The following is an 11,660-nucleotide window of genomic DNA, read 5'->3' as shown; positions in this document are numbered from 1 at the left end:
TAGCCTCCCTCAATGGTTCATCACCTACATCATCAAGATTCTCATGTGCTCCTTGGGAGCCGTTAGATTCATCAAATTCCACATCATATGTTTCTTCAACCAAGCCGGTGGCATGATTAAATACTCTATATGCTTTGGACTTCAATGAGTAACCAACAAGAAAACCTATATCACAACGCCTTTGAAACTTCCCTAGGTGTTGCCGCTTCTTGTAGATGTAGCACTTGCAACCAAACACCCTAAAGAAGGAGACGTCCGGCTTCTTCCCATTGAGCAACTCATATGGTGTCTTGACAAGGAACTTTTGAAGAAATAGGCGGTTGGATGCATAACATGCGGTGTTGATTGCTTCCGCCCATAGAGCTTCGGGGGTGTTGTACTCATCTAGCATTGTCCTTGCAAGAGTGATCAAAGTCCGGTTCTTTCTCTCAACTACACCATTTTGTTGAGGAGTATAGGTTGCGGAGACTTCATGTTTGATTCCAACTTCACCACAATAAGCTTCTATGTTTGTGTTGTCAAACTCTTTGCCATTGTCACTTCTTATCTTCTTGAGCTTTACTTCAAATTCATTTTGAGCTCTCTTGGCAAACTTCTTGAAACAAGATGCAACTTTGGATTTGTCATGAAGGAAGAACACCCATGTATATCTTGAATAGTCATCCACAATCACAAGACAATAGAGATTTCCTCCCAAACTCTTGTATGTTGTTGGTCCAAATAAATCCATGTGTAGAAGTTCTAGCACTCTTGTGGTTGACATGAAGGCTTTGGTTGGATGAGTGTTTGCAACTTGCTTGCCGGCTTGACATGCACTACAAAGCTTGTCCTTCTCAAACTTCACATCCTTCAACCCTCTCACCAAATCATTCTTCATAAGCTTCTTGAGTGAGCTCATTCCAACATGAGCAAGTCTTCTATGCCATAGCCACCCAAGTGTTGTTTTGGTGAATAGGCAAGTCTTCAAGTTTGCATCTTCGGAGGTGAAGTCAACTAGATATAAGTTGTTGTATCTAAATCCATTGAATATCACTTGCTTGTCATCTACCTTGGATACAACAACCTCCTTCTCGGTGAATAAGCATTGAAAGCCAAGATCACACAATTGTCCAACGGATAGCAAGTTGAAGCTCAATGAAGCAACATAGAGCACATTGGAGATGGAATGATCATTTGATATTGCCACTTTGCCCAATCCTTTAACCTTGCCCTTTGAATTATCTCCAAATGTTATTTTCTCTTGTCCATCTACCTCTTCATCTAGTGAGGTGAACATACGAGGATCACCGGTCATATGTTGAGTGCAACCACTATCAATAACCCAATGACTTCCACCGGTCTTGTAGTTCACCTACACACAAGAGATTCAAGCTTTAGGGATCCAAGCTTGTTGAGGGCCCTTCACCTTCTCAACAAGTGACTTAGCCACCCAAATTTTCTTAGGCCTACTCTTGTTGGGGGGACCTAAGAACATGACTTTCATCTTTCCACTCGAATCTTTTCTAAGCATGTAGTGAGCATTGAAAGCAAAGGGTCTAGCATGCTTGGGCAAGGGTTGTGGTGGTGGAGTTTGACACTCATGAGCAAAATGGCCTTCTTGTCCACACTCAAAACATCTCTTTGGCTTTGGCTTTGGCTTTGATTGTTGGTGTTGAGCTTGAGCCTTCTTCTTCTCTACACTTGCCATATATCCAATGCCACTTCTATCCATCTTCATGACGGTATTCATGAGTAGCTCACTTTGGAGATGCTTGCCTCTAGCAAACTTGCTCAATCCCACCTTGAGATGCTCTTTCTCCAACTTGAGCTTCTTGTTCTCTTCCTTGAGAATATCATTGTTCTTCTCCTCCTTGAGTTTCTTGATTTCTTCTTTTAGCTTCTCATTGTCAAGGATCACCTTTTTGTCATGATCAAGAGTTTCTAGCACAATGGTGTTGTGACTTTTCATCTCTTCAAGATCTTTCAAGAGCTTCTCATTGTCACTCTTGAGCTTGACATACTCATCATAGTCATTGCACTCAACCACTTGCTTGCCCTTGCTACTAGATCCATGCTCAATGCTTTCATCAATTAAATCATCACATGAGGTAGCTATATCAATCTTAACAACATGGTTAGTAGCATCATGTGGCTCATTTGGTAAGAATTCTTGTGCAATAATAAGGGTATCATAATTGATCTTTAGAGTTGTATATTCATCTTTTAGCTTATGGTGACTAGTGACAAGCTCATTGTGCACCCACTCAAGTTTATCATTTTTATCTTTAAGCTCTTTCTTAGAAGATTTGAGCTCCTTGAGTTTGGATGATATAGAATCATTTGTTTCTTTGAGCTCATCATTAGCCTTTTCTAATGTATCACACTTAGCTGAGAGTGAGTCATTTTTAGCATCAAGTTTTTCATTTGTAGCTCTACTCTTTCTAATGATCTTAGTATATTTTCTTAGTATTTTGACAAGATCATCATATATAGGTGAGTCATCATCATCGCTATCACTATCATCATCACTAGCATGTTCATCATCACTACTATCATCATTCTTAGTTACCTTGCGTTCACCTTTGGCCATAAGGCATAGGTGTGTAGAGGATGATGGCGATGGTGGCGGTGAAGATGCAAGATCAAAAGCAATGGCGGCCACTTTTTCATCGTCACTCTCATCATCGGATGATCCACTTGATGAATCAATGTCCGTGAGCCAATCACCTACAATGTAGGCCTTGCCACTCTTCTTCTTCTTGTAGAAGTCCCTCTTTTTGCCATCTCTCTTCTTGTATGGCTTGTTCTTCTTCTTTTCATCTTCATCACTTGAATCATCTTTCTTGCCCTTGTTCTTGAACTTGTCTTTCTTGGGCTTTGTGCATTGATGAGCTAGATGGCCAAGCTCGCCACAATTATAGCAATCCATCTCAGAGATTGGCTTTCTTCTTGAGCTTGTGAAGAACTTCTTCTTCTTGCCATCAAACTTGATGCCACTCTTATTTAGCCTTTTTAGCATCTTGGTGGTCTTCTTCACCATGAGGGCAAGGCTTTCTTCATCATCTTCATCACTTGAGCTCTCATACTCAAGTTTTGCTTTGCCCTTGTCTTGGCTAGCTTTGAATGCTAAGTCCTTCTCTTTCTTCTTTGTAGAGGATGAGCCATCTTGTGGTGTGATGTGCATGTACATCTCATGAGCATTGATCTTTCCCAAGATTTGTGTCGGTGTAGCGGTGGAAAGATCACCTTGATGTAGCACGGTCACAATATGCCCATATTTATCAATAGGGAGGACACTCAAGATTTTTCTCACAACATCGGATGGTGACATTTGAGTAAGTCCAAGCCCATTGACTTCCTCTACAAGAACATTTAATCGAGAATACATCTCATTAGCACTTTCTTTGGGAAACATCTCAAAAGAATTTAGCTTTTTAATCACAAGATGATAGCGTTCCTCACGCTCACTCTTGGTTCCCTCATGGAGCGCACAAACGTCCGACCATAGAGCATGGGCGTCTTTGTGGTTCCTTACACGATTGAACACCTCTTTGCAAAGGCCTCTAAAAATGGTGTTGCGAGCCTTTGCATTCCATTTTCATAATTCACTTCATCGCCTTGAAGTTGTGCGGCATTCCTAGGTGCGGGGAACCCTTGAGAGGCGGCTCTAAGAATTCCAACATCTAGAGCTTCTAAGTATGCCTCCATGTGGATTTTCCAATATGGAAAATCATCTCCCTCAAAGATAGGAGGAGGTCCATCCCCGTGAGACATCTTGCTCTAAGCGATTAAGCTTATAAACGTGAGCACGAGGCTCCGATACCAATTGAAAGGATCAAGATGCCCAAGAGGGGGGGTGAATTGGGCTAATTCGAAATTCTCTTGCAATAAACAAATCCTACGGATAGCCCAATTAACCCCTTGTGCCTAGAAAAGTGTTTCTATCAAACTAATGCACAACGAACTCACAACCTATATTCAAGCAAGCAATTCTATGGATGTAAAACAAGTATTGAATTGCTCAAAGTAAATACTCAAAGTAAGTGCTCCAAGTAAATAGGGAGAGAGAGGAACGCGGCGATGTTTTGCCGAGGTATCGAAGAGTCGCCACTCCCCACTAGTCCTCGTTGGAGCACCCGCGCAAGGGTGTAGCTCCCCCTTGATCCGCGCAAGGATCAAGTGCTCTCTATGGGTTGATTCTTCGACACTCCGTCACGGCGAATCACCCAAAGCCGCTCACAACTTGAGTTGGGTCACCCACAAGCTTCACCGGGTGAACACCAAACTCCCAATCACCACCAAGCCATCTAGGTGATGGCGATCACCAAGAGTAACAAGCACGAACTCTCACTTGACCACGCGAAGCCTAATGAGAAGATGGATGCACACTTTGCTACTCTTGATTTGCTAGTGAGGCTACTCTCTTGGATTCTCAAATCACAAACACCTCACTAGGACCTTGCTCTTCTTGGCACTCACAAACGTGTTTCTCAGCTGTTGGAATGAGCAAAAGTTACTCCACTCACGAGTGGAGCTTCTATTTATAAGGCAGCCTGAAAAACTAACCGTTATGAGCTTCTGCGGGACGACCGGACGCTCCGGTCCTGATGACCGGACGCTCCGGTCAGTTCAACCCGCGAACCAGTTTTTAAGTGATGACCGGACGCTGCCAGGGTCCGGTCAGTACCGACCGGACGCGTCCGGTCGCTCTTGGATGCTTACTGTAAACGACCGGACGCTGGATACACAGGGTCCGGTCACACTGACCGGACGCGTCCGGTCACTCTTTTCTAAGTCTGGACCCTTACTGGAGTCGACCGGACGCTGGCCCTCAGCGTCCGGTCACATGACCTTCCAGCGTCCGGTCACACCAGACTTGACCACCTCAGTCAAATGAACTGACCGGACCCTGCGGCCAGCGTCCGGTTGCACCGGAGCCTGCGTCCGGTCAGTGTTTGACTCTCCATTCACTTCCAACTTTCGAACATGTGTGAATGAAGTTTGCTCCAAAGGATCTTAGGCATTCATAGGAGCTACCTAGAGCTAGTTTTAACAAGTGTGCACCACACCTAACTCACTAGACTTAACTAGGTCAAGCTACCCGTTCATACTCCCCTTCATAGTACGGCCAAAGGAAAAACAAAGTCCTAAACTACTCTAAGTGTCTCTCCAACTCCAATCGACACTTAGAACTAGTCATCCTTAACCTTGTCGTTCATCCTTTGAAAACCGAAACGATTTCCATTGTAGGGACATGACAACCTCGATTGCCCAATCGATCTTCATTACCATGACCTAACTTAATTGCCTCTGCAAAACACAAGTTAGTCATAGTAATCTTGTATTGACATTAATCACCGAAATCCAACTAGGGGCCTAGATGCTTTCAGGCAGCTTGCATCTTCACATGCACTCTAGCTAAGACATGAGTACCATCAATTGCTCCTATGTAGTCCTAAATCAACAAAACATAAGTGCAAGTGAACATTGACACTAAACTGATAATAAATGAGACCTATGTATGACAAGTTATGGATACCAACCTTGAAATAGGAGTACCACCTTCTGCTCCCAAGGATCCTAGGATAGACATTGGTAGCAGGAGGAACAATCAATTCATTCCTCAGCTCTCCTACTGCATATAACACCTTCTGGAAGAACCTACTAATTGTCTCTACGGACCTCATGAAGGTGAGGTCAACCACCCTAAACCTCTCATTGTGACCAACAACATGCAAGAACATGGCTACTTATTCTTCAACAGATGCATGTATGCTGTCAGTGACAAGCTCTCTACTACGAAAAAGGTCACAAAGTTGGAAAAAGGGGCCCTCTTCATTCTAAGAAGGTTGACACAGTGCACATCATCAGATTCATAGATGTATCTAAGGTTGTTCATCCTCTATTTGTCCCTCTCAGCCAAGGGACCATAGGTGACTGAGCGCGAATCTTCAACTCTCCTCCTAAACCACATGAAAAACCAAGCAGCCACTGCAACAACCACTAGCAGCAGCAGTCCTACGCCTAGCTTCAAAGGCCATGTCTACCAACAGGATGGAGAGCAACATTAGAAGGGTAGCATGCAACATGGGTGTGTACTGCTTAGCAAGCAAAAAATCAGACAAAATGAACTATGAAAGACGTGGCTGCCACACCAAAGGGTGCTCCTCCAGCGTATACTATTACACAATCAACATCACTGACCTCTAGGCACTTTGCTCAGTGTACAACAAAATAGGCATCAGCATGTATAAGGTCTACACAAAACATGAGGTATAAACCAAATACGAAGCATCATGTACAGATCTGAGCTAGGAATAGGTAAATCAGGTATAACATCGCACAGATCTGAGGATGTCAAACCAAGAACCCTAATTTCTTGGCATTTCAAGCAAAATCCATCAACAAATCAACAAAATTGACACTGAAGAAGGATGAGGGGAAGAGCGCAGGTGGCATATATCGTCGAAGCGCCGGAGGACCAAGAGAAATCTGCCGACGGTGGTCACCTCGGTAGGGCTACCGAGGTCGAGGGGGATCTAGAGGAGAGTTCTCACCGGAGCAATGGCGGAAGGAGAGGTGAAGAGTGAGGGCGGTAATCCTAGTCGTGACCCACGCACGCGCTTTATCGCCCGGACGACCTCATCTCCCGCGCTCTCCGCAAAAGGTTCCCGCCAAGCACTGAGCGAGCCTGCACCGAGAGGGAAGTGGGGATCGAGAAGACGGCGCCGTCTGGGATGGAGGAGAGAATCTGCACGAGAGGAAGCAGGAGAAAGGTGCGAGTACGGCAACCAAACACAGGAGAATGCACCAAAGGATACAGGATGGGCCATATGACAGTCCAGTTTCGGTAACCAATCATGCCCTATATAATTCATTCCATGCGGCACACAATATGATTTAGGTTCACATCACTTTTTGTCATGTATGTACATGTACTCACAATTTAAAAGTCGTAGTATAATGAAATGCAAAAATATACTCATTTGTTCTGAATTATAAGATATTTTAGTTTTATATATATATACATTAATATTACTATGTATCTAGACATAGTATATATCTAAGTGTATAGCAAAATCTATAGCTAAAATATTTTATAATTTGGAATAGGGGGAGTATTTAATATCCTATACGCAGGATTTGTTGGAGACATCAATTTTAAAATAAAGCAGAAAACAACTACTCATATACTCGCACGCCGCCGCGCACACACTTGCTCTCTCATAAATATATTGAGAAACTAGGTAATTGAGATTGATGAAGTCATCACATAGTTCTCGCTATTAACAAGCATACTCCATCTGTCCTGTAATATAGTGTATTATAGGAATTTTAAGATAGATTAAGAGAGAACATAAAAGACGTAACAAGCATACTCCCTCTGTCCTGCAATATAGTGCCTTATATGAATTTTAAGATAAATGAAGAGAGAACATAAAAGACGCATGTATCCCTCATTTTATTTCCTAATCAGACAGCTATCATCAATAGTGATTAATGGTGATTGGTTGATAAATAGAAAGTATTTAAATGTAAAATTGGTTTTGTCCTCTAGAATGCATTATATTTGAAGACAAATTTAAATGCTAGAATGCACTATATTACATATCAGAGTGAGTATCGTATATGAAAATAATAATTATCCATAAATGCAAGCATTCATGCTGAATCGAAGATCCAAACTTGAGTGGACAAGTTTCTGTATAAAGAACAATACAACTACAAGAGCAATGCAAATAATAATTGTCCAGTTCACAAATGGTTTAATATTTTAGGAAAGGAGAAAGATATACTCATCGTGGGAGTTTTGCATTTCATTTACTATGAAGGCATTTTAGCATGGTTTTAGTCTTTCACTTGGCACCAGTTTTTTGCATTTTTCCATTTTTCTCAGTGATAGCCAACATAATTATCAACAACAATATGTTCATGCTGATTTGATCAATTTTAAATTTTATTATGGTAGCTTCTCGGCATCAATGGGATTAAGAATTATATGCGTACATATAGGCGAGTGTGCCTGCATGAATATGAAATCTGCATTACTTTTTTTTTTGAAAAGAAAGAGTTTATATTAAGGCCTTGTTTAGATTGCAAGTTTTTTCACTCTCTCTCCATCACATCAAATCTTTGGACACATGCATGGAGTATTAAATGTAGATAAAAAAATAACTAATTACACAGTTTGATTGTAAATTACGAAACGAATCTTTTAAGCCTAGTTAGGTCATGATTAGATAATAATTGTCAAATACAAACGAAAGTGCTACAGTGCCAAATACTGATTCCTAACCTCAATCTAAATGAGGCCTAAGATAACGGATCATGTTTACAATCATGTTCTAAAGCCGACGACGCGCAGGCCGGAACACCTAGAGACAGAAAACCAGAAGAAAACTATTTCCTACTAAATTGTCTCAATTCATGGGCCACTCCATTAGCACTTCGGTGGCATTTTGCACTTCTCTTTGTTTCTTCTATGACGTAGCAATTCAGATTCATAGACCGGTTTAAGTTACTAGAGAGCTTGGACAACATTTAGACAATCTGATTCCAGACAAATAGGCCCCATGGAGGATAGAAGGGCTTTGCGTGTTCCGGACAACGCCGCTAAGCATTCTGCCTCTTCGGCCGAGCCATAGAACTTGTCACAGGACCAACATGAGAAGACGACATCACCTTGGTGATTTCTAGCGACAAAACATGTCCCTGCTTGTCTTTTGATGTGATCATATCTGGCGTCCACATTTAGTTTTTATCCATTCAGGGGGTGGTGGTAACCACGGGTACTTCTTATCACAAACAAGATTATCTCCAAGGGGAGCTTATAGTCTTTCAGAGGTGCAAGGTGATTTGCCTTTAGCTGAAGGAGAAGTTTCATTAGCCGCACCTTAAAATTGTGCTTAAAAAACACTCTTAGTTTATTCCATCCCTACCTATTATCCGAGCCGCTAAGATGGACGTGCAACGAGCATGGGTCCTAGCTTATATATATCAAGAAACGAGCATGGTCCTCGCAGCAATAGTACTCTGGCCTTCTTGAATCGTGATTGATTTTTTATAGGGTGTATGTAGGCTTGATGGGCTTAATCGAAAGAAAAGATCCAAACAGCCCACCATTCTAGCAACAGGCTAAAATGATACGATAAGGGACAGAGGCACTCCATCAGTCGCGCACTCGCGCCACAGGCAATAACACACACCTCAATCTTGTCCGGTTGTCCCATCCCAGTCCCAGCTAAAGCAAAACCACCCCGAGCCGGAGCTGATCATCATTCCTTTCACGACACAAAGAAAGCACCAAGAGGAATCCCCTCCATCGACGACGAAGGCGATGACGATGAGGCCGCGTCCAGTACCTCCTCCCCGTCGTCGCCGCGCTCGCGCTCATCGGCTGCCTCGTCGTCGGTGCCAGCGCGACGGTGGTGACGACGTGCAGGGCGGCGGCGGACAGCGACGCGCGCGTGGACTACGGCTTCTGCGTGGCCGAGCTGGGCATGCACCGCGAGAGCCCCGACGCCGACGTCTGGGGCCTCGCCAAGGTGGCCGCGCTGACGGGCGTCAACAACGCCGTGTACGACATCAAGGCCCTGCTGCCCGCCAAGAGGCCTGGTGGCGCGGACGGCCCGACGCGCGCGGCGCTGGAGAAGTGCGGGAGGCTGTACGACTCCGTCGGGTTCGCTTTCGCCGAGGCGGATGACGAGATCAACAACCGCCGCTACGCCGCCGGGAAGGGCAAGGTTGCGGAGGCGGTGTCCCTCGCGCGCCAGTGCGACGACGCCCTCGCCAAGGCCGCCGCCGTCCCGTCGCCGCTGTCGCAGCACAGCTCGTACAACGTGCGGATTGCTAATATCTGCACCGCCATCACCAACCTCATCAAGTGAATATACTGTATGTAGTAGAAGTACTGTATAACTACGGGAACAGGAGCAAGCACTTTGGTGCATCCCATCCAGAATGGCTCCGTTCGTTTGTCTTAAAAGTGGCTTGTTCGGCTTTTTTTTTTCAGCCGGATCATCGTTTTTCTCTCACAACCATTCAGTCGGAACAATGTTTTCAGCTAGTTTCAACCAAGTTTCAGACCAGCGAACGGGGCCTGCTCGATCGAGTCGACAGGTGACAGGACTTTAAAGTTTGTATACCTTTGGAAAACTTTGTACAAATAATAAAAAAGGAGTTTTGTTATTCTCGAGTAAAATTTTCCTTATATTTTTTTTTTTGCAAAAAGGAGACTGAGACGTAAAAACACTGCTCTAGTATTATCTTTTCGAAAAAAGTCTACTCCACCCCCCAACTATGGGGGTGGTCTACATAACCTCATCAACTATGAAACGGTCTGATTTATCTCCTGAACTTTCCAAAACCATATATTTTACCCTAGGCGGTTTTCAACGGCGGTACTGCAGCAAAGCACCTGTTACTGTAGCAAAATCGCCGCTGAAACCTGCCTAAGGGTAAAATCTCTCACACCAAACCAGTCAGCAGTAAATAATTCATGATCGTTTACGACGAAAACGAACATCGAACGGGCTGGTTGTTGTGCCCAATGCGGGGCGGTCCGTCCCCATCGTGCCGCTGCCATGCCTTGTGCGGCCGTGCCCCCTGCCACGCCAGGAAGGCGAGCTCGCGGGACGGTCGCACCGCCAAGCTGCCACGTTGGGTGGTCAAACTCGTAGGCCAGTCGCGTCGGGCGGGCGAGCGCGCCGCCCCGCTGAGTGTTCAAACTCGTAGGCCGGCCGCGGTGCTCGGTAGCCACAGCCGCCGCGGGAGCCGAGCATGCGGTCCTCTTAGATGGCCTGTACTGAGAGAGACGAATGAGAGGAAAGACAGAAGGGAGGAGACTTTCTACCGTTGACACGTGGGTCCTATGAAAGTGAAGGAGATAAGTTTTCTAATTCTGCTGCAGAGGTCCTCCCCTATAGTGTAAAACTATGTTTTCTCAGTCCCCTTTAAGTTGATATAGTAGATTGAGTTTTCTCAATCTAGTAGAGGTGCTCTTAAATTTTTTATATCTCCATTTACAAATAAAACACAGGTCTTGGAACTGACAGTGAATAGGCTCTCTCAACGCACAATTTTATTTCACTGTTTCATAAACTAGTTGCAACATTTAATTATTGTATTGTGTCACGTGAACTTTGTAGCCATCTAATATATTATTATAAATATCAACATCTTAGAAAATAATCATATTGGCAAATAAATATTGTTTACCATAATATACGTGACCATATCTTAAATTTGAAATTTTGCATCGACAAGTAAACATAGTACATGAAAATTGCGCCAAACTTTATACCGGTATATGTATACGCATTGATCTATTTCTTTTTTTTTAATATTATGCCACGAGAGTTAAGGAATTCATGAAACCAAATAGAATAGTACTGGAAATGACCATGCGGTCAAAACCTATATACTTTTGTCGGTACAAAAAATGACCAACAAGTAAATATTTATAGTTTTACCGTACGTTGTGATCGGACGATGTGGTCTAGCGCTCAATGACACAGAATTTATACTGGTTCATGCAATATGCCATACGTTCAGTTTTAGTAGGTCGGAGACTTTATTTCTGAGCCCAGGTGCTCAAAGTTTGCTGTGGGGTTACAAACGAGTAGGAATGAGAAGTTGGATGTTAGAGGCCCGGTCGGACTCTAAACCGAATGGGCGAGAGT

General features: G+C 43.8%; 1 protein-coding gene and 1 pseudogene across 1 annotated transcript; one reads left to right on the top strand and one right to left on the bottom strand.

Moving 5' to 3' along the window:
- Positions 1–5,953, bottom strand: part of LOC136469992 (protein ALP1-like) — a 16,232-nt pseudogene extending 10,279 nt beyond the window's left edge.
- Positions 5,954–6,543: 590 nt separating this feature from the next.
- LOC136469991 (pectinesterase inhibitor 8-like) lies at positions 6,544–9,866 on the top strand. Its single transcript, XM_066467980.1, has 2 exons — positions 6,544–6,646; positions 9,328–9,866. The coding sequence occupies exons 1-2, from the start codon at positions 6,544–6,546 to the stop codon at positions 9,864–9,866; spliced, it is 642 nt and encodes a 213-aa protein (XP_066324077.1).
- Positions 9,867–11,660: the final 1,794 nt, after the last annotated feature.

This window comes from Miscanthus floridulus, chromosome 8 (assembly GCF_019320115.1).
Source record: "Miscanthus floridulus cultivar M001 chromosome 8, ASM1932011v1, whole genome shotgun sequence".
NCBI lineage: Eukaryota > Viridiplantae > Streptophyta > Magnoliopsida > Poales > Poaceae > Miscanthus > Miscanthus floridulus.
This window is presented reverse-complemented; position numbering and strand designations above follow the sequence as displayed.

Bases quoted from the DNA above. Each gene is read 5' to 3' on its own strand.
- LOC136469991 (XM_066467980.1), top strand. From the start codon at position 6,544: ATGGCGGAAGGAGAGGTGAAGAGTGAGGGCGGTAATCCTAGTCGTGAC. The intron at 6,647-9,327 runs GTTCCCGCCAAG...GATGACGATGAG, and splicing joins TCCCGCGCTCTCCGCAAAAG to GCCGCGTCCAGTACCTCCTC.